The sequence below is a fragment of the Pleurodeles waltl genome, chromosome 5 (genome assembly GCF_031143425.1).
Source record: "Pleurodeles waltl isolate 20211129_DDA chromosome 5, aPleWal1.hap1.20221129, whole genome shotgun sequence".
Lineage (NCBI taxonomy): Eukaryota > Metazoa > Chordata > Amphibia > Caudata > Salamandridae > Pleurodeles > Pleurodeles waltl.
In genome coordinates, this window is record NC_090444.1 from 1526479823 (window position 1) to 1526506662 (window position 26840).

The 26840-nt window shown below is 46.9% G+C and overlaps 1 protein-coding gene across 1 annotated transcript in view; it reads left to right on the top strand.

Annotated features, from left to right (window-relative positions):
• Positions 1 to 26840, top strand: part of CSMD1 (CUB and Sushi multiple domains 1) — a 5088256-nt gene that overhangs the window by 4161708 nt on the left and 899708 nt on the right. The window contains exon 47 of the mRNA XM_069235813.1: positions 25690 to 25878. Coding sequence (XP_069091914.1) covers positions 25690 to 25878 — 189 coding nt within the window. The remainder of the gene's footprint in view (positions 1 to 25689; positions 25879 to 26840) is intronic.

Sequence of the window (26840 nt, forward strand, 5' to 3'; positions counted from 1 at the left end):
AGGCTAGCTTGAATCCAGTGGCACAGTGAGCAAGGGATCCACGTCTGGGCATACCCTTCCCTCTTCGGGCCACTTTAGCAACACAAAAGCATGATGGACAGAGTGCTGAACAATGCAAACACTCACCCCCAGTCACTGATCTGGGTTTAATCCATCGTTATTTTGCTCACCATGCCACCCCAGTTTGGACCCAGCCATATGCAAATCAGTCTTGACCCTGTTCCTCATGGGAACAGTCCAGCCCAAACTGCTAAGCTAGGTCTTCCCTGGAGCAGAAACAAGCATTCTGGGACCGGTTTCAGGGTTTTACCCTTCATCAGCCAGGCTAGCTTGAATCCAGTGGCACAGTGAGCAAGGGGCCCACGTCTGGGCATACCCTTCCCACTTCGGGCAACTTTAGCAACACAAAAGGATGATGGACGGAGTGCTGAACAATGCAAACACTCACCCCCAGTCACAGATCTGGCTTTAATCCATCGTTCTTTTGCTCACCATGCAACCCCGAAACCGGTCCCAGTATGCTGGTTTCCAGTCCAGGGAAGACCTGCCCTGGCAGTTCAGGCTGGACCGTCCCCATGGGGAACAGGGTCAAGACTGATTTGCATATGGCTGGGTCCAAGCTGGAATGGCATGGGCAGCAAAAAAACAATGGATTTAGGCCCAGATCTCTGTACTGGGGGTGAATGTTTGACATTGTTCAGCATTCCGTCCATCACTTATTCTTTTTGCATTTCTCCTGCAACTTGGCCAGTATCTGGCCCATGGTCTTCTGGGAATGGTGGTATGCTCCCAGGATGTTGGTGAGTGCCTCGTGGAGAGTCAGTTCCCTTGGCCTGTCCTCCCCCTGTCACACAGCAGTCCTCCCAGCTTCCCTGTTGTCCTGTGCCTCTGTTCCCTGAACCATGTGCCCATTCCCACTGACCCCTGGTGCCTGTTTGTCCTGTGTTTGTGGGGTTGCCTGGGGTCCCTGTAGTGGTGGACACACTGGTGATTGGAGTGTCCTGGCGACAGAGGGATGGGCACACTGGGTGGGCGCTGTGCTGGTGTTTCCTGAGGGGGGAGGCCTGGGTCACTGACTGTCCAGAGGTCACTGATGGGCCAGGTTGGTCATCCTGATCCAGGCATGCATAGATGTTGTCACCACTGTGGGCCACTTTTGGGGGGAACTGTATGTTGCTGGCACCTTCTCTCCAGTGGCATTGTGTTGGGGTCCTGTGGGGATGTAAATGCAGTGTTCTTGTTTCTGCATGTGCCATCTTGTGCCTGGGTATGTTTCCCTCTATGGTTGTTATTAGCAAGGCAGCTTTGGCTTGTGTGAGTTGCGATTTGGTTGGCTAAGTGATTGTCACTAGTGTGCATGCTGTGGTGATGGGGTCCATGCATTGGTTTAGCATGCAGGGCTTGGAATTGGGATGGGTGGGTTGTGATGGTGGTGTATATGTGAGGTGGTGGAGTGATGAGGCTGAGGGTAGGGGTAGGAGTTTGTGATGGCATGCAGGTAGGGGGGTGAAAGTAGTAAAGATTTGACTTACCAGAGTCCAGTCCTCCTGCTGCTCCTGCCAGGCCCTCAGGATGCATGATCGCCAAGACTTGCTCCTCCCATGTTGTTAGTTGTGGGGGAGGAGGTGGGGGCCACCCGCCAGTCTTCTGCTACCTGGTGTCTTGCAACCACGGATTCGTGGGTCATGATGTTGTGGGCGTATTTCTGTTGGCGTAATGGTGTGGGTTTTGTTAACGCCAGTTTATCACTGACCTTTGGGCTGGCGGACTTATGTGTGTGTCTGTATAGCGGCGAATTTCTATGTGTGGGTCATAATACCCATAGCGATATACTGCCGTGGTCGTGGTATGTTGCCGGCAGTCAGCATGGCGGTAAGCGGCACTTACCGCCATTGTCATAATGAGGGCCTAAATGAAGCTTTGGAGAATGTTAACTAAAAAATATGTCTGAACAAGAGTGCGTCTCCGTCCCTTTGGGCAAAGTTGTGGAGAAATATATATTTATACATATAAAAATATTTTCACTTAAAAAACAAAGGTTACAGGGACATTATAGTTAGGTTCACGTTTAGCCACACAAAACCATATAAGTTCAGATGTTATAGTTATACTTATTTTAAGAAACTATAACTCATGGGCTAAAGTTGCAAAACAACACGATTTATAGTTTCTTCAGATAAGTATATCTATAACTGCTGAATTTCTATGTTTTTGTGTTTGCATAATGTGAGCCTCACTATAACACCCTTTTAGCCATTGTTTTTCAGTGAATTTGTATGTTTTGTAATGTAAAGATATATATAATTACTGTATGTTAATACAGCAACCGGATCGGCAGACCGGCCCCAAAAATATTTTGGGGCAATTTATTTTGCCATGAGGGGTCACCCAGGGGCCCCTCCATGTATGTTATGGGGTCAGGATACCTGTCTCCAGACCCCTTATGTGTTTTCCCACTTTATTTTTCCCTCCCTTGGGCCAAGTGACAAACAAAATGTCGGCCAAAACTTTCCTTTCAGGTTGCGGCCAGCCAATCAGGGCCTTGCTTTTCAGCCAGATCCATAGGTCCCCTGCAGTTCATTTGTGAAGGTTATATATTTCTTTTACCTTTAATAACCCTGAAACTCCTGAACAGATGTACACCAAACTGCAAAAAAGGCTCTTTCTGGACCAATTACTACCTTTCTGCCAAATGTGGTATAGCTCTGTTCAGTGATTAAATGTAGTTGTGTGTACAATCCTCCAGGGAGAATTGCATGGAGAAAACACATTTTGGGGCTTTCCTTTTTCTTGGCCCCACTTGAGGAATCACCTCAAAATGTTCAAGACAGCAATTAAAGTGAGTGGCTAACTAGTTTAGAAAATGTTGTAAAGATCTGTCAAACGGCACCAAAGTTTTGGGCAAAGCAAAAAATGCTTCATCTATGGAAACTAGTTACCACCAGTAGGTTTTGGATAAATAAACACACAAACACACACACACCACACACACCCAGCGGCATTCGCCATTGGGTAGTTATAGTGAGGATTGTGTTTCCATCCAGATTTATTTTTTTGTGTTGCTTATAATAACTTTGAAGTCGTTAGACAAATCTCCACAACAGTGGGTGCTACTTTTTGACCAATTTGAACATGGGAAGTTTTGAGGTGATCTGTCAGGTGGGGCAGAGAAAAGAGGAAGGTCCCAAAATGTACTTTCCTCACTTTCATTTCTGTAGGAAATTTAGACAGAAGCTACAGCATAAACCACTGAACGGATGTACATCAAATTTGGGAGAACGCTAGATCATGATCCACAAAAAGTGCTTTTTCTATTTTAATGAAAATATGTTCAGTAATGTTTGGACAAGTAATGTTCAAAATAATTGTATATGTATGGACAGGGAGCCTTCGCAAACCCACCGGATTTCCTGCTGAGATCTGATTGGCTTCCACCACCTTAACCAGGATGGGGTGGCAGCCACCTTAGGACTCGGGACTCAGTCTGAGACCTACAAACAGTTTAAAAAAGACATAAGCGGTCAGGCACCCTGATCCCCTTGGCCTGGTGGTGGGGTCCCTGCCTAGGGTCAAAAATCCTTTTTTCTCACTGTGAGTTTACAGAGAATCTGCAAATCTGTAGCAAAACAAAAAAAAAGACAAGTGCAGGCGTCTGCATTTGTTTTTTAACCCCAGCCGTTGGTGGATTAGGGCCTGGAGGGGGCTAGGTGTTTATTGTTTGGGAGAGTGGTCACTCTTGCCCCCTCCCCAGGGTGATTTTGACCCTGGGGACAGACATCTTTTTTAGGGGGGTCAGATGCCCCCTCTCACCTGGCCCCCTTTGGCCTTGAGGGCCACATCCCCTGGGGCGAGACATATTTTGGAAAGGGAGAGGGCACAGATCCACCCTCCCTGAGCCTCTAAAGTCCCAGGAAGCCACATCCCTGAGTACGCCAAGCTTTTGAAAAGGGAGGAGGGCCGTAGAGCTCGATTCCCTGAGTCATTAATTGGCCCTGCGGACTCCATCCCATTTGGCCAGTTCACTAGTTATATTCCGGAGAACTCACCCCCAGGGCATAGCAATTTACCTGCCCACTCTGGTGTGAGCATTGAAACCTGTGTTTGCTCCCACTTGGCAGGAGTATTTTCGAAATACCCACCATGCAGGAGCAAACACAAAGGGGGTCATTCTGACCCTGGCGGTCAGTGTTAAAACGGCGGCCAACCCGCCAACAGGCTGGCGGCCCAAAAAATTGAATTCTGACCCTGGCGGGAACCGCCAACACAGGCCGCCGCATTAACACTCCGACCGCCACGGTGGAACAAACAAACAGCGCGGCGGTCACCGCCAACAGGCAGGCGGCAGACAATGTACCGCCCACCCTATCACGACTCACCAATCCGCCACCTTTTCCGGGGCGGGAGCCCCGCCGATAAAAACAAAGCGGAAACAGACATCTCCAATGGAAAACACTTACCTCGACACACTCCACGCGGAATCGGAACAGCATAGAACCCGAACTCCACATCCTCCCGGCCATTGCCTTCCTGCTCTTCTTCCAGGATCACGAACCTCGGCGCAGACGACAACGGTGAGTACTGCACCTACGACACAGGGGAGGGGGGGAGGAGGAAAGGTTACGGGCACACACATACGCCACACACCCACCCCCACCCTCACCCCCGCCGAAATACCTACACACCTATGCAGATAAAAAAGTCAGAGTGACACCCCCAACCCCCCCCCCCAAAAAGCAAAGACAAAAGGCAATGAATGTAAAAGTAGAACTATGTTATTGCAACAATAAAGTATAGCGACCTTAGCAATATATGAAGAAGCAATACACATCTAGAACCATATCCACACAAGTAGCAAAAGTCCGGCCCAGTCATTCAAAGTTCAAATGTCCGTGGGCCAATGTGCAGCAACACATGGGCAAAGCCCACACACGAGATCGAGTCCATTGGAGAGAACACTGCTGGGGCATCACAAAAATAAAAAACAGGCACCTCAGGGGGAAGGGAAGGGGGGGCACCTCAGCCACATGAGTCCACGACGCCAGATCCACGAAGGCCCTCCATGCCCACTGTGCCATCCTGGGGAGTGCAAAGCCACAGTCTCACAAGTCTCTCCAGTGGGTGGAATGCCCACTGTGCCATCCTGGGGAGTGCAAAGCCACAGTCTCACAAGTCTCTACAGTGGGTGGATTGCCCACTGTGCCATCCTGGGGAGTGCAAAGCCACAGTCTCACAAGTCTCTACAGTGGGTGGATTGCCCACTGTGCCATCCTGGGGAGTGCAAAGCCACAGTCTCACAAGTTTCTACAGTGGGTGGATTGCCCACTGTTACATCCTGGGGATTGCCAAGCCACAGTCTCACAAGTCTCTACAGTGGGTGGATTTCCCACTGTTACATCCTGGGGAGTGCCAAGCCACAGTCTCACAAGTCTCTACAGTGGGTGGATTTCCCACTGTGCCATCCTGGGGAGTGCAAAGCCACAGTCTCACAAGTCTCTACAGTGGGTGGATTGCCCACTGTCACATCCTGGGGAGGTCAAAGCCACAGTCCATCAGGTGGATTACAGAGACCACTGGTCATGGAGGAGGCACGGTGGGCAGAGTGCGCCGTGAAGGCCTGCCCGACACAGAACCGGGACTGCCAATGGGCCAGCGGTGCTTGACAGGAAGGGCCCGGCGGAGCGGTGCTTGACAGGAAGGGCCCAGCGGAGCGGTGCTTGAGACGGCGGTGCCCAGCGGAGCGGTGCTTGAGACGGCGGTGCCCAGCGGAGCAGTGCTTGACAGGAAGGGCCCAGCGGAGCGGTGCTTGACAGGAAGGGCCCAGCGGAGCGGTGCTTGAGACGGCGGTGCCCAGCGGAGCGGTGTTTGAGACGGCGGTGCCCAGCGGAGCGGTGCTTGACAGGAAGGGCCCAGCGGAGCGGTGCTTGACAGGAAGGGCCCAGCGGAGCGGTGCTTGACAGGAAGGGCCCAGCGGAGCGGTGCTTGAGACGGCGGTGCCCAGCGGAGCGGTGCTTGAGACGGCGGTGCCCAGCAGAGCGGTGCTTGCAGGAAGAGCCCAGCGGAGCGGTGCTTGACAGGAAGGGCCCGGCGGAGCGGGGCTTGACAGGAAGGGCCCAGCGGAGCGGTGCTTGACAGGAAGGGCCCAGCGGAGCGGTGCTTGACAGGAAGGGCCCAGCGGAGCGGTGCTTGAGACGGCGGTGCCCGGCGGAGCGGTGCTTGAGACGGCGGGGCCCTGGTCAGCGGTGCCTGTCTTGTGTTTCCAGTGAACCACACCTGCCCAATACTTGCTGTTCAGTCTGCATCGGACCTTTCCGTTGCAGGGCCCTCCTGTGATGGAGTCCTGGGTCCCTGGGTCTCCTCCGATACCCCCGGAATGGGTCTGGTGGGGCCCTCATGGCCAGGTCGGCTGCTCCCTGCCTTTTGCTCCTTGCTGCCCTTGCCCTCCTTGGCAGACTGTCCGTGGCCCTTGGCTCCCTTACCCGATGTGGCCGGTGATGGTGCAAGGCTCCCCTCCTTGGGGGCAGGCGTATCAGGCCTGTCGCGCCTGCCCTTCACTTTTTTGCTCCTCTTCCCAGGGGGGGGGGGGCTGGCTGTGCCTTTGCTGCTGGACGATGTCCCAGCCCAAGGAAAGGGCGGACTCCAAAAACCAGGCAAGACGTTCTTGGGAGTTGCTGGGCTGGTGGTGGCTGAGGTGTTTGTGGAACTCTTACGGGATGGAGGGGGTGGGTCAGGTGAGGAAAAGAGGTCAATTTTAGAGAGGAAAAATTTCTTTGGAGCTATGGGAAGGGTAGCTGGAGTGGGTATGGGAGTGGAGGAAGAGGATGTGGTTGTAGGAGAGTCAAGTGTGCTGTCTTTGGGTGCAGGTGCTTGGGCAGGAGGCTGACGTGAGGTGGATGGCTGTTGTTTGGGTGCCTGCCTGCGTTTGTGTGTTTGGGAAGCGGGGGTGACAGACACACTGGGAGAGGACACAGGGGACGTGTACATGGCAGTGGGGGTGGTGACTGCACGTGTGCGGACTGGTCTGGAGGGTGTGCTGGTGATGGGTGCAATGGCTGATGGTGGTGTGCTTGCAGGTGTGTGTGGAGATGTCACAGGGAGGGAGGAGGGAGCCGAGGAGGTGGGGGACACAGAGGAGGTAGTGACTGTTGGCATGTCTGCATCTGGATGTTGCTTGGGTGAATGCTTGTGTGTCCTGTGGTGCTTATGTCTGGATGAGCTGCCCTTGGGTGTTGAGGTGTGTGCAGGCTGGTCTGTAGGTGTGGATGGGATAGGCAGAGGAACAGGGGAGTGGGACTGGGTGGAGGGAGTCAGAAGAGGGAGGCTGGAGACAGGGACAATCGCTGCCGTCAGTGCTGAGGCCAGAGCGTTGAACGATCGTTGATGGGCAGCCTGACCCGAATGAAGGCCCTCCAGGTATGCATTGCTTTGATGCACCTCCCTCTCCACACCCTGGATGGCATTCAAAAGGGTAGACTGCCCAACAATGATGGTCCTCAGGAGGTCAATGACCTCCTCACTGAGGGCAGCAGGGGTGACTGGGGCAGGGCCTGAGGTGCCTGGGGCGAAGGAGATGGCCGGCTTCCTGGCCTAGCGGGCACGGCCCAAAGGCCGAGGGGCTGCTGGGAGGGCGGAGCTGGTGCGCTGGGTGGCGGCTGTACCTGTAGGATCGGTGGGCACGGATGTTGCCGCCACCGCAAGGGAGCTCCCTTCCGAGGACGTGTCGGTGTCGCTGACGTCTCCACGGGTCCCCGTGGTGGAGCCCCCCTCGCCCTCCGTCTCACTGGTCATGTCGGAGTCCGTTGCATGGCCCTCCGGGGCCATGTGAGATGCAGCTCCCTCTTGCGCCGATGCCACTTCTCCTCCGCCTGATGATGCTAATGCACACATTCACAGAAAAACAAAGAAAAGGAGGGGGGTGGAAAACATAAAGACAAGTTGGGTGCATGCATTGGGGACACCGTTGGCGGAGAGGACAGACACAGAAGCCCCCTGCACTACGCTGCGCACTTGGGGTACACTACTCATTCACTGGGACATGCCCTACAAGCCTATGGGCGACAACTGCCCACACAGTATACACTGGTCCATGAATCGCGTTACTAGGCACCCTTCAGAGGTGGGCGCCATACCTCACGGGCGGGCCTATCCTACAGAAATCGCCTTGGCCTAGGGATACCCACAGCCCTCCTCCCCCACCCAGGCACCTCCACTGCGCGCAAAATAGCAGAATGTGCTGGTACTCACCCCCTTGTGTCTGCTGTGATGTCCTCAAGCGCCCATCTAAATCGGGGTAGGCCACCGCCAGGATCCGGGACATCAGGGGGGTCAAGGTACGACTGGCACCCCTCCTAGGTTGGGTGGCCATCCCCAGCAGAGCCTCCGCGGTCTTCCTGCTCCCGCGGCGGATGTCCTCCCACCTCTTGTGGCAGTGGGTCCCCCTTCTGTTGTGGACCCCCAGGGCCCGGACGTCCTTGGCGATGGCACGCCAAATGTCAATCTTCTGATGGGCGCTGACCTATGTGACATGTACAGGGGGGGAAGAGAAACATCATCACTTTTCTGCATTCTCGATGTGAGTGGCCCCCCCTCCCCAACCTTGCCATGTGGCACATGCTCTCATCTGTCGTGCCATGCATTCGTCATTCGCTGCCCTCCCCTCCATCGTACATCATCCCCACTCAACCCATGCATTGGGCACTATGCATTGCCCCCCGTGTACTCACCTGTTGGTCTGGAGGCCCGTAGAGTAGCGCATACTGGGGGAGGACCCCGTCCACGAGCTTCTCCAACTCCTCGGAACTGAAGGCGGGGGCCCTTTCCCCAGTCGCAGCAGCCATTGTCATTTCCAGACAGAGGTCACAGCAGCACTTGCAGTATAGGTCCTCTCCTGTGGATGCTCAGGTCTCGTGTGATCAAGCAGATAGAAAATGGCAGTTACGGCCGCGGCGGTGCGTACCGCGGCATTGCGTACCGCGACCACCGGTGCTCACCGCCATTGGCTCCTGAAACCCATCGGGTTCAATGTTGTCCAATGCGTCTTTGCGCCGCGGCCTGCGACCGCCTACCGCCACAGTGTGCCACGCTTGCGCAATGACCTCACTTCACATTGTCACACTTCACAGGTCAGGCAGCCGCCATTTCAAGGGCCCACATGGCTTAATTCCTACTGCGTCACACATGGCTAGGCCTTGCACCGACAATCACACTAGCCATTCAATCCCGAGAGATTCGTGTACTGTGCATGCTGTGGGGACTCACCTGTGGGTTGCTTGACTCTGTGCTCCATGTTGGCCTTCCTAGGCATCGTCCGCTGGGACTTGCGAGGAGACGGAGGAATCTTCCTGTGTACAGACCGCTGGTGGACCTGTCGACAATGGAAGAAAGACACGTCATACTCACCTACAGACTCAACCGTGCCACTATACAGGAACTGTGTGCCCAGCTGGAGCCAGACCTGATGTCACCCATCCGCCAACCCACAGGGATTCCGCCTCTAGTGCAGGTGCTGTCAGTACTGCATTTTTTGGCCAGTGGATCATTTCAAACTACCGTGGCCATTTCATCTGGGATGTCTCAGCCTATGTTTTCAAAGTTGTTGTCCAGAGTGTTGTCTGCCCTGATGAAATACATGCAGAGCTACATCATTTTCCCTGAGGTGGGTGACTTGCCTACAGTGAAGGGTGATTTCTATGCCCCTGGACACATTCCCAATATCATTGGTGCCATTGATGGTACCCATGTGGCCTTGGTTCCCCCAAAAGACGATGAGCAGGTGTACAGGAACCAAAAGAATTATCATTCGATGAATGTCCAGGTGGTCTGTTTGGCTGACCAGTACATCTCCCATTTAAATGCCAAGTTCCCAGGGTCAGTGCATGACGCATACATCATGCGAAATAGCAGCATCCCTTATGTGATGGAACAGCTACAGAGACACCGTGTGTGGCTAATTGGTGACTCTGGTTACCCAAACCTGCCTTGGCTATTGACCCCAGTGAGGAATCCCAGGACCAGGGCAGAGGAACGGTACAATGAGGCCCATGGGCGTACCAGGAGGGTCTTTGAGCGGACCTTCGGCCTCCTGAAGGCCAGGTTTAGGTGCCTGCATATGACTGGTGGATCCCTAATGTACTCACCAAGGAAGGTGTGTCATATCATCGTGGCCTGCTGCATGCTTCACAACCTGGCTTTGCGACGCCAGGTGCCTTTCCTGCAGGAGGATGGTCCAGATGGTGGTGTTGTGGCCGCTGTGGAGCCTGCGGAGAGTGAAAAGGAGGAAGACGAAGAGGACGACACAGACAACAGGGACAGAGTGATACTGCAGTATTTCCACTGACACACAGGTAATAAGCTACTCCTGCATTGTATTATATCTGTAACTGTAGTGGCTCTCTACTGTCTGACCTTTCACCCCAATGTATGGTAACTTAGTTGTGTATATCACTTCCTATTACAGTGGTCTGATCCCCACGGAGTGCCCTCTGGTATTTATCCCCATGGACTACCGCTGTGTGACACTGGTATGTTGTCATCACAATGTAACTAGAAATGTTTTGTTGGTTATATCGAATACATTTGGTTTAAATAAATAGATAGCAGAATCCAGTTGGTTTTTGTGCAATAATTGTGTTTATTGAAGTTTTCAAATAGGTGTATAGTCCAAAAAGGGTGCTGGGTGATGGTGGAGGCATGTCCATGGCAGAGTCCAGACTCTCGTTCGCACAGGTGCATTGTCCATATGCCTGTGGAAGGTGGAGCAGGGGCAGTTCAAGGTTGGACAGGGTGAACAAGTGGGACAGTGGGATGGCATCCGTGGGTTTCCGTGCATGGCGGGGGTCTTGACATCCTACTCTGTCTTCTTCCTAGATCTCAGGCCTTTCTTGCGGGGTGGTTCTTGTTCTGCAGGGGGTGGGGTCCGGGTGGGCCATTGCTGTTGTGTCGGGGCCTCCTGACCACTAGCGCCGGCGGAGGTGGTGGGCTGTTCTTCCTCCATGCTAGTGGCAGGGGCCCTTTGGGGGGCCACATGGTCCCGCAATGTGGTGACAATCTGGTTGAGTGCCACCACGATTGTACCCAATGCGGAACTGATGCTGCGCAGTTCTTCCCGGAACCCCATGTACTGGCCCTCCTGCATGGCCTGGATTTCCTGGAACCTGGCCAGGACCGTCGCCATCGTCTCTTGGGAGTGGTGGTACGCTCCCATGATGGTGGTGAGGGCCTCTTGGACAGTGGGTTCCCTAGGCCTGTCCTCCCTCTGTCGCACAGCAGCCCTCCCAGTTCCTCTTTGTTCCTGGGCCTCTGTCCCCTGGACGGTGTGCCCACTACCAGTGCCCCCAGGTCCCTGTTGTTGTTGGGGTTGTGGGTTACCCTGGGTGCCCTGTACTGGTAGACACACCGCTGCTTGACCTGTCCTGGAGACAGAAGCATGGGCCCGCTGGGTGGGTGCTGTGCTGTTGTTTCCAGAGGGGGGTTGGTCTGCTGTGGCCTGTGGCTGACTGAGGGTAACCGACTGTCCAGAGGTCCCCGATGGTCCGGGCTGGTCATCAGGTTCTAGGTCGACAGAGCTGCTGTCATCACTGGGGGCCTGTTCTGGGGGATGACAAATATGGACCCTCCTGGACGGTGTGTTGGCGTTCGGGCCCTGCAGGGGTAAAATAGTATGGTTATTGATTTTGTGTGTGCCATGGCGTGCAATTTGAGGGTACCCTTGTCGCCCAGTGCTGGCAGTCCCATGTGGGAGGAGTTGTGAGGGTGGTTTGTGGGGGGGGATGGGTAGGTGCAGTGGTCATGCTTAGGTGATGGGTGTCCATGGTTTGTGTTGGCATTCAGGGGTTGGGGTTGGGTTGGGTGGGTTGTGCTGGTGAGACATTAACAGGGAGTATGTGTGCTGGGGGGTTAGGGGTGAGGGTGTGGGTTGGCATGCTGGTGGTTGGGGGGGGTGAAGTAGTTGAGATTAGACTTACCAGAGTCCATTCCTCCGCCTACTCCAGCGAAGCCCTCAGGATGCAGGATGTTCAAGACCTCTTGCTCCCATGCTGTGAATTCGGGTGGAGTGGGTGGGGGTCCGCCGCCAGTCTTCTGCACAGCGATGTTGTGTCTTGACACCATCGACCGCACCTTACCCCGTAGGTCGTTCCAGCGCTTTCGGATGTCTTCCCGATTTCTGGGATGCTGTCCCACAGCGTTGACCCTGTCGACGATCCTTTGCCATAGCTCCGCCTTCCTGGCTATTGTGGTGTGCTGCACCTGTGTGCCGAAGAGCTGGGGCTCTACCCTAATTATTTCCTCCACCATGACCCTGAGTTCTTGGTCCGAGAACCTGGGGTGTCTTTGAGGTGCCATGGGGTGGTGTGGATGAGGTGTGGGGTGGTGTTTGTGGTGATGTGTGTGGTGGTGTGTGGTGTTTTGTGCGTAGATGTGGTGGGGGGGATGATGTTGGGTTCCTGTCTGTGTTGTGGTTTGCGTTCCCTGTGCTCTCTCTCTGTGTATTGAGCCTTGTCTCTGATTTTCGATTTGTGGGGGTTTGTGGGTGATGTGGGTGTGTGTTTTATATGGTGATGAGTGTGTGGGAGTGGTGTGTGTATGTGTATCAGGTGTGTGTATTTCGATTTGGCCAATGTGGCTGTATTTTGTAAAGGTGTGTGTATTTTGAGCGCGGCGGTGTGTACCGCCAATGGAATACCGCGGTTGAAAGACTGCCGCGTTGATTCGTGGGTCGTAATGGCATGGGCGTGTTTGTGTTGGCGTGACGGTGGAGGTTTGGTCATCTCCAGTTTATCGCTGACCGCTGATGAGGCGGCCTTCAGTGGATGTCGGGTTTTTGGCGGTTTGGCAGTTGTGGGTCAGAATGACCGTGGCGGTTTACCGCGGCCGCGGCGGTATGTTGGCGGTCTTCAGACCGGCGGTAAGAGCCTTTAACTGCCGAGGTCAGAATGACCCCCAAAGTCTGCTCCCAGCCAGCAAGAGCTATGAAAATGCTTCTACCTGATGGGAGCCAACTGTTGATCTGTTTTCCTGCCCACACTCTTCTGAGACAGCAGATCAAAATATTGCTCCTGCCTGGAGGGAGCAGAATTAGTAACTGCTCACTCTTGGCAGGAGTGATGCCAGATCCTGCTGTATGGGGGGGAACCGTGTGGGGCTGTGTTGGCCTTGGGGTTTCCCCAAGGCCCCCAACAAGTATATGGAGGGCCCCAAAGTGGGGCACCAGGGCACCCACCTTTAAGTAATGAAGGTCCAGTGGATGGGATCCCTAGGACCTGGCAAGTTTTGGGGAACAGGGGTACGGGGTCCCTTTAATTAAAATAAATGGCTCTAGGGGATGTGGTCCCCAGGGCCTAACAAGGTTCATGGGGGTCATATGTCCCCTCAACTTTAATTTAAAAATCAGCCCTGTATGATGGGTCTACAGGACCTAACAAGGCTCAGGGAGAGGGGGGTGCACAGCCCTTCTCCCTTTTAATATAACAAAAGAAGTCCTTGGAGATTGGAGGGAGCACACAGCATTGATAGCATGACTGCAGCATTTCAAATTACCTCATTGATAACAAGACTGTTCATGGTGGAGGTGCGAACTATAGTTACTTTAGGGCTCAATGTCAGATGCAATCAATCAAGCAAAAACAAAAACAAGCCATCATCTGTTGAGCATACAGGAATAACGTTCTGACACACCAGGACTCCTCTGTGTGGAGAGTGCCAGCCATAAGGTGCAATCAATGCAGAGAGTAACCCTGTAGAACTACGAGACTGACAGCTGTGGGGATGTAGATATTGGCTGCACTTCCACATTATCCCTGTATGCACAGATTTACTCTGTTACAACAACCAGAGAAAAGCACTGCAAAACACAATACACTAATGTGTTCATAAAAACATCATAAAACATAACCTTCACTATAAAATGCACCACAATATGACAAAAAATTCTCATCACAAATCACCACCTCCACACGTTTTATGTAACTTTGAGGTAAAATGTTTTTGCACAAATGAATACCTTACTAACACCAACTTGTATTACTTCTGAAGCTTCCAAAACCCAAATTGAGTCAACTCTGGAAGTTGAAATGGATACTTTGAAAGGATTGGGATCAAGAAGAAACAGAAATACAACTTTCACATACTGCACTAGGATTTTCTGCACTAGCCAACCCCAAATCAATGCTAAACACATCAGAACAATATAGGAATATGGGTCATATTTCTAGGGGACATAAGAGCTTGGCCATTGTGTGGTGCTGGTGACTGTATGGTCACCTTACAAAAATCATGCACTCCAGGGTCTAGTTCATTTCCATTTGCAGCTACTGGACTTTCTACGTAGTCATCTGTAGGGGTTGTCCTGAATAAGAATAAAACCAGGAAACGTTCCTTTAGTGATTCTGTTACATTAAAAATGTCATACAATTTTGGTAAATATACTAAAAAATTCAAATTTTTCCAGATAATTAAAACTAAATTGGTACATTTTAGTCTTCTAGTATTCACTAATAGGGACACTGATGATGATTGGCCTGCGTTTTTTGGATGCAGATTGCACATCCGATAGAGGTGGGCTTGTAAATTTTCTGCTTTTTCAACCAATTACACAGGGATATGTATTCACACATATATAGACGGTGACAAACTCATAAAGTCATTTTTCACTGCGTTAAGGCCTATCTCTCCCATTAACTAACACTGGGTTACCTTTTTACATGTAATATGTGATTGTTAGAAATTAGTTTCGGGTTGACAGAGGTATTCACCCTGTCCACGCAGGAACCACAATCCTAGTCATGGTAAGTCAGATACACGCTAAAAGTTAACCTTTTCTCATTCTCTGGTAGCTTGGCACACAGCAATCAGGCTTAACTTAAGAGGGAAGGTGTAAAGTACTTGTGCACCACACAGTAAAACAGCAGAAACAACAAAAAAAAGGTTTCACACCAAGTTAGAAAAATAGATTATAACTTTATAAATATATCAAAACCAAAAATACAAAAATTAAAAAAGTGGAAGTAGAGATATGAATTTTTAAAGAATAAAAATGTCTATAGCGCTTAGAAGCAATAAGCTCCAATGGGGATCATCTGGTCGCTCTGGATCAGGGCAAAGTCAAAATTCAGGCCATCTACAATGGAGTGCGAGCCAGGTATAGGAGCCAGCCAGGCCCGCTGATCACAGTACCTTGATCCTGGTTGGAACAGCGAGATGGGGGTGTAGCCAAACACTGCATCAGTGTTGTTCCTGCAGTTTAGGTGATGCGTCATTTTTCTTCATGCAATGCATCAATGCATCCGTTCCTAAGACAATGCGCTGAGCTGAGAAGCAATGGTTCCATAAAATATGTACTGCATTGCTACATGCAGTGGAAGGGATGCATCAATCTGCCCACACTGGGTAAGCAGTGGAGCAGTGGAGGGGATGCATCAATCTGCCCAATCTGCAGTTCTGATGCATTGGTTCTTTAGGTGAATCACCAGTTTCCAGTGCCATGTGTCAATCCTGCTCCAATAACAGCGATGATGGGTTGACTCAGCTTCCAGTAGACAGGAACTGTGTTGGTCCGACTGGGGCATGTACCTGAGTCTACTTCCAATGTGCCAGGCACATGGGCAGGTGGTGAGATTTTTGATATCCTTGAGTCTCAAGAAACAGGAGGCAAGCAGACAAGCCCTTTGACATCACACTGGGTTCCAGGCAGAGTCCAGCTCTCCCTCCGCAGGGTCAGGAAGCAATAGGCAGCAGAGCAGCACATCAGAAAGATAGTCCTTCCAGAGAAACTGTCCAGAAATGTGAAAGTCCCAGTACCAATACATCAGTCCTTCTGACAGAGGTTATTGACAGGTCCAGAAGTGTACTCAGGCACACCTACTCTTCCTTTGTGTGTGGCTGTCTAGAGGGAATGCCCAAAGTGAAGCTGTCACATACCCCAGATGTTTGCTGGAGACATGCTACAGACGGAGAGCTTTAGGAGCAGAGCAATGCCCACTTTCTGGAAGCATTATTTCTAAAATAGTACTGTTACATCCAACTTTGCCAGAAAAGAGGATTTATCATTACTATTCTAATGATATGAAACATGCCAGAGCTACTCCTTAATAAGGAATTGCAGCTTAAGAATGTAATAAGGAATTTCGAATATTAACCTGATTTAGGTGTTTGTTTCACTACCAGGGTTCGCAAATCTTAAAAGTATATGTCCTGCCTTTTACAAATATAGTGCTGTGCCCTATGGCCTACCTCGGGCATACCTTATGGGTGACATATGTAATAAAAGGGGAGTTTAGGGCCTGGCAAGAAGTTTAGTTTTAAATGCTAAGATGACATGGCAGTGAGACTGCACACACAGGCCCTGAAGTGGCAGGCCTGAGTCATGTTTAAAGGGTTACTTGTACTACTTGTACGGGTGGCACAATCACTGCTGCTGGCCCACTAGTAGCATTTAATTTATAGACCCTGGGCACAAGTAGGACTCTCTACTTGGGACCAAGAGATAAATTAAATATCCTAATTGTTAAAGGACCAATATTACCATCTTTTAATGGAGAAGCACATACATCCTAGCACTGGTTAGCAGTAGTAAAGTGCTCAGAGCCCTAAGACCAACAAAATGAATTAGCAGAAGGAGTAGGAAAATAGGCAAAAAAATTGGGAGACCCTAAGGCTGACAGGTCTAACAGTGCTTCTGACAGTCATCTAGGTACAGGGTAGAGAGATCCTATTTAGACTCAAATTAGTGTAATTTAAAATCCTCTTTATGGTAAAGACTATTTTAAGTCACAATTTGAAAACAGCACTTTAGAAAGTTGACATTTTCTTACCTAAACATGTGGCCTTTTTCCAGCATTCTGGGTGAGAAGACTGTGAAAGTTTCTGCTGTTAGTGTTTGTGTATTCCTTCCAGACAGTAGCACAAAGAAGACAAGGTGTGGACAGGATGGGCCATCCTGCCAAGATGTCTAGGAGCTGAGATGTACCTTGTGCCACTTACCCTTCGAAGGGTTTTACCTCAGGGGTACTCAAAGGAGTATAACACCAGACCTCTGTCACCCCAGAAAGTTTGGCGTCTTAGGAAAGGGAAAATCGTTCCAGAGGTGGGGGTGGACAGAGCGTCCCCTCACTCACAAAGTCCTGTACCAGGTATAAATATTGGACCCCTAGAATTGTGCTTCAGATCACCTCTGGAAGTCTCAGAAGTTCTACTGTGCTTTTCTGCTACTGAAAGGAATGCCCAAATGCTGTAATGGCTGAGAAAGGAAGATTGAACCTGCTGCTTAAACCCAGCACCACCAGTGTGACTCAAAGGGCTGTCGGTCTCTGCTGATCTAAGGCCTAAACACCCTACTTGTGCTCCCCAGGTCCTGAACCATTAGAAGTGCTGTTGGTGGTACTGCTCATGCTTATCCCTAAAGCTGGGATTTTCCAGATAAAACTACCTAGAGAACTGACAGAAGACCAGGACCAACCTACCAGCAGATCCACTAAAGGTGCATTGTCGGTTGGTCTGACTTCAACGGAGCTACCGCTATGTTTTTCTCCACAGCAGCAAATCTGCCTTGGCAGGATCTCCCAGCAGAGGTATCAAGCCGCTGCGAGCCCTCTTCAGCTATAGCCTGCAGCCTCGTCCCATTGTGTGAATGCAAGCTCAAGAAAAGCTTCTTAGTCCAAACGTAGAAATTTTGACCAGGCTCAACAACAACTAGCTGCCGATTGATGACGACAGTCTCCTCGGAATGTAAATCCAGCTTCTCCCACTGTGAGCTTTTCCCACCTTTGTTAATGGCTTCACCGAGACCTCACCCAGGGGCTCCCTGTTTATAATACCACTTTCTCTGATACGGGCTGATGCCTTGCTTCCCTGAGACTCTGCCATCTCAAGAACTATCCTCAAGAATTGTTCAAGGACCGAAGATAAGCCCAGACCAGGCTCAATTGATCTCTTGCATCTGACCCGTGCCCCATTGAGTCGAGCCTTAAATTTTGACCCCGGCGCACCCACTTTTGCTGCTTTCATCAGTTAGGTGCTATTTTTCTCTCAAAACTTTATTCATAGCTCTGGCTCTACTGTTTGTACATTTCGTTTTGGTAACATTTTTAATACCTATGTTATTAAACTTTACTACATTAAAAACAAATATGTGGGTCTGTTGTGTTTTCATTTTATTACTGTTTGTGTGATGCATAAATACTTTACACATTGCTTCTAATTTAACCCTAACTGCTTTTGTGCCCAGCAACAAGAGGGACAAGCACAGCCTAATTTAGTGACTTTTTGTGGTTCACCCCAGTAAGGATTTTATTTATTATTTGAGGGGGGCGCTCACTCCTCTCTACGTATAGCCCAATTCCTTTTACACACAAACACACACACACACACACACATTCCAACAGTTCTTCACAAAATGGCATATTAATGTACTGATACACGCTTAAATCCATAACATGCAAATATATTCGCAACAATGTCCATAGCAATTCATGACATCTGTGACATCATTGCTCATCGCAACTACAGCTTAACCAATTATTGAGATGATGTGACATATATTACAGCTCTCTTTCATCTGCATTTGTTTACACAAGTGATAGAAAGACATTGATGTGAGCATATTTATTTATTTTACTGCTGGGGCTTACTAAAAGAAACCAGAAATCTAGTTCAATATTAAAACAAACTATAAATCAAACAGCTGTACACTGCCAAAATGCTACATTTGGATTAACTCGAAGCCGTCCAATGTGTTTCCAGGGGAATCATACCTGGTACTTGAGACAGGTCTCATTTCAGCTTCACTCCACAGGTCACTATGCCTTCTCCTGTAGGTGAAAATTAGAGTTCTAACAAATAACTGGAGTATTCATCTATTTAAAAAAAATATGCCAGCATGACATGCTGTTGGAGAAGACCTTCTTCTACAGAAGACTGAATATGTGCATGAAAATGTTTCTCATGCTTCAACTACAGGTTTATGGATTAAAAAAGCTCCTACAAATAATAAAAAGAAAATGAAATGTCCAAGGAGCAACTTCTTTGAAGTCTCTCACTACCTGTAGGAACAGCATCTATTCATTTTGAATATAAAGTCTGTGTGCAAAGAGGTTTCTGCACCTCCAGAAATACACTGCACACATATAAATGTGATGTAAAAACTATATCTACCAAAAGGTTAATATTTTAAAGTTATGGGGGTTTTAAGGAACACAGAGGATGGATAGTCTCGGGAAATAATTGCTGGAAAGCAGATGCAAAACTTTGGTAGGAATATCTCTCATTGACTATGTTTAGCCCTTTAAAAACTTATTATGACATATGACTAAAATATAGATCCTCTTTCACATTTTGCCTGAACACAGCTGGGTCTATATCGGCATTAACCCCTCAATGTCTATTTAATTTTTTCTTGCTCCTTAGGAAAGACATTAAATCCAGCATCTCCTGTTCATAATTATTGTCCCTTTTTGTTATGAAAACAGAATGAATATGGAATGTTAGCAATCCTCTCATGCATTAGAACATTGAGATGAAGCTATAATACAACACTGGAGAATTAAATTACAAATTGCAAACTGTTGCTGCTCTTAAATGTATGGGTATGGGTATGCTGTTTTCTTGATTTTGAACCGCCCCGTTTTTCACCCAAGCCCAGAATCAGGACGGGAAAGCATTTTCAAAGTCGGCACTTATTGCTCCATTTTTAGACTATTGTTGTGCCTCAAGACTACATAATTATTTTGTGTGTGTAAGATTTTTAATGTGTTGCTCATTTTATAAAATGTTGCCACATTGATGCCTGCTTCTGCACTTGGCTCTATATTCTGTCACCTCTGCCGACCTGTTAGTTTTGTTTTTCTTGGAGTGGCAAAAACAGGTATGATGTATGTTGCAGGTGGTGCTTGCTATTTTGGGAGGCTCTGTTGCAGCATGTACCACCAATTCATCTTCCATATAAAGGTAGATACGCACAGGGGGAATACCAATGACACGACAATGGCAAGTCTGTCTATGCCTCTATCACCACTAGTGACAGTCCCCTGGGCCTAAACTACTCAGCCATGAAACTAGAATTTCCGTTTCCTCCAAGTAGCTTATGGAGTCTTACACCAGGGAAATCTCTGAAGATACAGCCCATACTTTTGCAGAACCCCTAGCCAGTTGTAAGTACTGCAAAGGGACCCGCCATAACTGCTGATGTGGCCAAGCCCATAGTTAGGAATTTACTGGATGATGACAACAAACACAGTTACTGAATGGATGTTCCATCTTTTTCTAAGCATGGCGCTAATTTATGTGCAGAATGTTATTCAGGATTGCAAACAATATATTCTCTTTCTGGCTGGAACCTACATTTTTTACACCACTATAGTTAACTCAGGCTGGCCATGCCTCCAGGGTACTCAGTTTTACCTCAAGATGGCACCCCTTGTATGGAACGTGGGCTCATGATAATACTTGAATCTCTAGTATTCTTGCAATGTGATTAAATGAGAAAATGTAGGGCAGCCTTAAGGTTTTAACTGACTGGGCTGCATCACATAGTTTATGATGTTAATTTTGTGCTCTTGGGTAATTTTAATATTCATGTGGCTAATTCTACAAATTCCCATGTGAGGACATCTTAGAGGTTTTATCCATGTTGAATTTGAAACATTTAGTTATCCCCCCTTGCATATTACAGGACTCACTTTGAACCTCATTCTTTCCAACATATTATGGGCAGTGAAAAGCATGATGGGTACTGTTGCACCTGACGCACCGCCACATTGCCGCCAGATCAATTATGAGCTGGCGTCAATGTTAAGGCCCCGTTCCCCGCTGGGCTAGTGGGCAGAGAACTCTAAGTAGGGCCTGTGGGTGGAAGACTGGCGTGGCGGTCTTCTATGCGAAAGAGTTTGGCAGGCGGCCTCCACCACCGCCAAACTCATAATGAGGGCCTCTGTGTTGTTGCTGAAGAACGAATCAGCAAATAACAGTGTAATTACCTATTATAGGACTATATGTCGCCTCCCAATTCCCCAATAAAATTCTCAAAAAAGCTATTCACTGCCATTTGTGTGACTTTTTGGAAGACACCATCTTTTAGACAACTCTCAATCTGGTTTCAAACAACAGAATAGCACAGAAATGATGCTTCTAGCTGTATTCGAACACATGCGCTCTATCTAAGATAATGGTTCTGTTATAGGGACTCTGCTTTCTCCAACAGTGTACCGAATGCCACTTTTTGTCCTTTGTAGGAATCCATGTAACTGTACTTAAATAGCTGTGCTACTTTTTATCCAATATGTCTCAAAAGTGAGGCTGAGCCAGTTTACATCAGCTATCTCAAGAATCAAGATAGGAGTGACCAAGGAATCCACTCTTAGTTTTACACTTTTCAATGTCTTTCTATCTCCTCTAACACAAATTGTGCAGTCTTTTGGCTTTTCCTTAGTATCCTACGCCAATGACGCAAAATTGTTTCAATCGTAGAGCAGATTATTTCAAATTCTGTCTATTGACCACAGCTAAATGGATACATGATAGCTATTTCCGGCTTAGTTCAAGAAAAACCCAGGATTCTCATTCTTGACCATCCTAATGCCACCTATTCTCAGATTTACTGGCCACTTGAATTAAACCTGATTCCTACTACTTCCATAAAAATCTCAGAATTCAATTTCACCACTCTATATCTTTCAAATCACAGATCTCAGTTGTATCTGCTACCTGTTTCATTTTGCTGACATTGCTTAGAAGGATCTTTGTTTTTCATGTCTTCTACTAGATGTAAATCAGACTTTCATGCTGTAATCACTTCAAGGCTAGAGTATAGCAATTCGCTTTACCTGAGGCTACCCAAATATACTACAGATTCAGATTGTCCAGAATGTGGCTACCCTTCTTTTCTTGAATTTGACTAGGCATCATGCCATCTCTTTCCTGATATGTCATCTATGATTGGCTCCAGATTCATTAACGAGTGCTATTTAAGTCAGAAATCTTATCTTACAGAGCTGAAAGAAAAGAAGACCCATGTTATCTGCAGAAGCTATTCCACTAGGATCCTCTAAGTAGAGTCCTAATTTATACGAGGGCTATGGTCTTGACTATCCTCAGCAGACACTTCTTTGCTTTTTAAACTGGCAAATATTGGGATTCACTTTCTATTGACTCAGCTCCCAAAGTGAAAACATGGCTTTGGAAAAGCTTTTGAGAGTTCTAGATTTTTATTGTATCCATTACTGCCCCCCCCCAGTTAGGAGATCTGCTTCACTCTGTAAGATCCCCAATCATTTGTTCATTCATATGTTTTATTCTGATGTGGATGAGGGACATACTTGATTATTTATAATAAATGTATCATAGTTTTAGGAAAAATAATTTATAGGAAATTTACCCCATTATTTTGTACTTTAACTGCAGTCTCCTCTACAGGAAAAGATTGAGGCTCATATGTGTGAAGAATTCTACTAGTTGTAATGGTCCATCGGGCCATCTGCAACTGAAAAAATGCATTTTGCCGCGTAAAAAAGACAAAATGTGACTTAGCAACTTGTTACCGAATAGTGTTTTGCTTTTACTATTCAGTTTTAGGAAGAGCATGTTTAGGGCGTTCCTTCTTAACAGTGAGTCGCAGGGGCATGAATAAATGTTTTGTGATCGGAATGCAATCGCAAAAAAAAATACTATTTTACAGACTCCGTAAAGAAGCTGGTAACCCATTCACAAACAAGAAGGGATCACCAAGGGAACCCTTCATAAATGTGAGTGAAAACATTGTTTAAGAGCATGCAGTGGTCCCACGGACCACTGTCTACTCTTAAAAAAATCCAAAGAAAACTTTTTATATTTTTTTGTAATGCATCTGGTTTTCCTTTAAGGAAAATGGGCTGCATTTTAAAAACAATTACTTTAAAAAACAGTCACAGAATTGCAACCTGCCTCATGAATATTAATAACCTATTTGGAAATTGCAAACAGTGACTGAGACACCGTTGGATATTGTACTTTGCGATTTCCTAATTGTGAATCACAAAGATTCACAATTAGGAAATCGCAAACGGATTTCTATAGCTCTTTTTTTCCAGTCAAGCAACATGGAGTTAGAGAGGGGCAGCTACCATTTGTAGTGAGTTTAGAATGTTAGCATTCTAGCTCTTACTTTGAACCCTGTGTTGAGTAGTGGAATGACCAATCAACTGACAGACCACTTTTGGTGTAAGCATGTCAGACTTGTTTCTTGCATGGCTGAGAAAGTTATTTGCTAATTTATTGAGTGTGTGTTTGGCAGTACTTTTAATATTTTCCATGTGAAAATCATGTGAGAAAACCATTTTCTTCCAAATGGGTTTTTCAGTTTCTATCAGATGGTCGACATGCTTCATACTGTGAGATCACAAAAAGTCCTTGAATTAATATGAAACCACCAACAAATAATCTACATAGTTAATACAATGAACACTTTTTAATATGCCTTGACCATCAAAATCAGGCTTTCACGCCAATGCATTACAAAAGGAGCTTTTTCATTCACAAAATCTTTCACCTAAATAGTTTCATGAGCATCACACTAATAAAAATGTTTTGTGAATTTCATCCTACATTTTAAGGGTCTGATTTATAATTCAAGTATTATTCATGGGGAGTTCACCACCAAGTAGATATTCACACCGGTAAATAACTACCATGGATTGCCCTCTCCCTTGGATAAAATTGCTAAATTGTAAACTGATTCTAAAATGACTTACATTGAGTGTTCAAAATGTGTGGTAAATTATTAATATCAATTTGGCCTGCTCATTTTCATAGTAAAGATTCCACTTTTATTGTACATACGGTCAGTAAACTGGCCTTTATTACAGGAATTAGAAAGAAACAAAGGACTTTTTCATATAAAATGTTGGCATTATTTGAATTTGTCATCAAATGTATTAGCCTCATCATTTATATCCTTTTTTTCAGGAGTATTTCTATTGGTGGTAAAATAATTCAGTGGTAGGACGGTATCAGTTTATTTGTTTGTTGCCATGTGTATACGAATAGTGCACAACAAATAAAAATAGTGTTGAGGCACCCTGTTACTGATAAACCACCAACTCAAGTCTGTTATCATCATATGACTTATACACTGAAAAATGAATAAGTGGTGAACCCCGATAATTTAAATGGGACATACACAAGTGAAGGAAGTACAATATTGTGTATGAAGTTTTTAGAATAAAAGGCCATTGCAGTGCATAAAAGTACATTCAATGTCACCTGGTAGTTATGTGATTTGATAAATTAACCTGGCCTTCACACTACATGCATTCTTGAGCATGTATATTATTTTTGGGATAGTGCCTTAAACCACACTTCTACCATATATAAACAGTTAATTACTAGTATTACTGTTACCTAATTTATGGTGCTTAATTTATAAATGTTGGAAATATATAAGGCCAAATCTAACTAGTAAGGATTAGAGCGTATGAACTTTAGATCACTCTGTTTTGTAAGTGGCAATCATTCATCTCTCTGAGCCATTGTGTCCCTCCCCTTCATTTTTAGTATTGCCCCTGGAGTATGGAGTCCCGAGGCCCAAACAAGGATTGGAGAGGGGGCCACATGGCGCTCTGCCCCTTCATTTGTAGATATGGCCCTGGTGGATGGGGTCCCCAGGACCTAACAAGGCCCCAGGGGGAGGCCCACACGCCCCCTCCCTTTAATGAAAATAAACAGCACTAGGGGATTGGATACCTAGGTCCTAATAAGGCTTGGGGAGGGAGGACATGTGGTTCTTGCCCCATTAATGAAAATAGAGAGGTACTGGAGGATGGGGTCCTCAGGGCCTAATAAGTCTCAGAGGGACTTGTGGTCCGTCTGACCCTCAATTAAAAAAAGGACCTGGTGAATGGGATCTCCAGGGCCTAATACGGCTTATGGAGGGGCGCCACACAGCCCTTTCCCCTTTAAAAGAAGTAAGGCCCTTGTGGATGAGGTCAACAGTGCATAATAAGGCTCAAGGAGGAGGGCCAGGTGGCTCCACATCCCTTTACTTTTTAGAAATGGCCCTGGGAGATGGGATCCCCAGGGCCATACAACTCCTATGGAGGGAGGCGACGTGGCCACCGTCCCTTTAAGAAAAATAAACAGACCTTCGGTATGGGGTCACCAGTGCCTTATAAGGCTCAGGGAGGGACGCCTTGCAGCCTTCCCCCTTTCAATGAAAATAAAAGGCCCTGGGGGATGAAGGGATGTCACCACTGACGCCATTCGAGATGTCATCAGTGATGTCATAATTTATGTCATAGAACATGTGATGAGTGATTTAATATGTGAGGTCATAATCAGCGTGTGGCAATGGCACAAGTTAAAGTTAGCTCTGCTAACTGTAACTGGTGAGTTCAAAATGCTAATGTAGTCACTGACAAGTTCACCTAACTATAACATTACTTTAACCTTTGATTTTTTTCAGTTAAAATACATATATGTGTATATATATATATATATATATATATACACACACACATATATGTATACAAACACTCATAGAGAGAGAGACTTACCTAATGCAGATGTAGCTATATTTATTGCATGAATCGTCATTCCATAATATCAAATTGTCAATGTTTTTTATTAATGACAATATGAAGGTCAGAAAGCTTGTGTTCAAATAGAAATGTTACTGTTGAACCAGGTGATACTAGAAAAACATTATTATTCAGTTATTTATTATTTATCCAGCACAATGCCCGGAGAATGAACTGCGCACAGACTCATCAGGCGTGATTCTCAGTCCGGGTTATCCTGGAAACTACCCCAACTCTCAAACCTGTGCCTGGAGCATCAAAGTTGAACCAAGCTACAATGTTTCCATATTTGTAGAAATGTTTCAGAGTGAAAAACAATTCGATGAGCTAGAAATATTTGATGGTAAGTAGGATGTGATCTTGTGTTAAGTCTGAATCCATGTAAATTCTGAAAACCTACTTTTGTTTGTGTTTTGACCATGTGTGTTTACGTAAAATGATATGAGATTAAGTGGCACAATCTTTAAAGGTTCCAGATATTTGCAAAACCACACTGTGTAACTATAGTTTCTACAGGCCTCCCCTTTGATTCCCAACTCATAACATATATATCTTGTTTAATAAAAAGCAAAACAAGCAATACCTATCCAGAAATAATATAGGTAGCATGCTTCAAAACCCCATGATATGGTATGTAACCGTAATTTTGTTTAAATACTATTGAATTCATGTTAGGTGGTATCACAGATCATTGAATCTCTTAAATACTAATTGCATACTACAGTGTAAGTACAAAAATACCATTGTAATCTAAATTAGCAAGCTATTGCCTATATGTTATGTAATCTTATTTTAGTTTAAATATTATTGAATTCATCATAAGTAGTAACATAGATCAATGAAGTGCCCTGTTACTAATTTAATTCTTCAGAATCAATACAACAATAACATTTTAAACTAAATTAGGGAACTATTACTACATCTCCAAACATGTCCTTATGGAGTCTATTCTATCTCCAAATCTGTTTTCTAGTTTTCTTTTTTATTGTATCCATTATATTATGCCTGTTTTAGAATAAGGGGGGAATATGGGGGTTTCCATTGCTATGCAGCTAACGATCGTACATTTAATTGACTCAATGCCCATAAGCTTGAATCATGTAGGTGCAGCCCAAGAATGCTGTCAAAGGACTGGAATATATAGGAAAAAGTTTGGTCAGAAAATAAAAGCAATGGATCCAACAATCCGCTAATATCTTTAGGCAGGTGTATCCCACACCATCTGCAGCTGTCGTATTTGCTTTTTTGGCATGATGGACAAATGTTAGGATCACAATTATTCACCATGCATGGTGCATTTCAAGT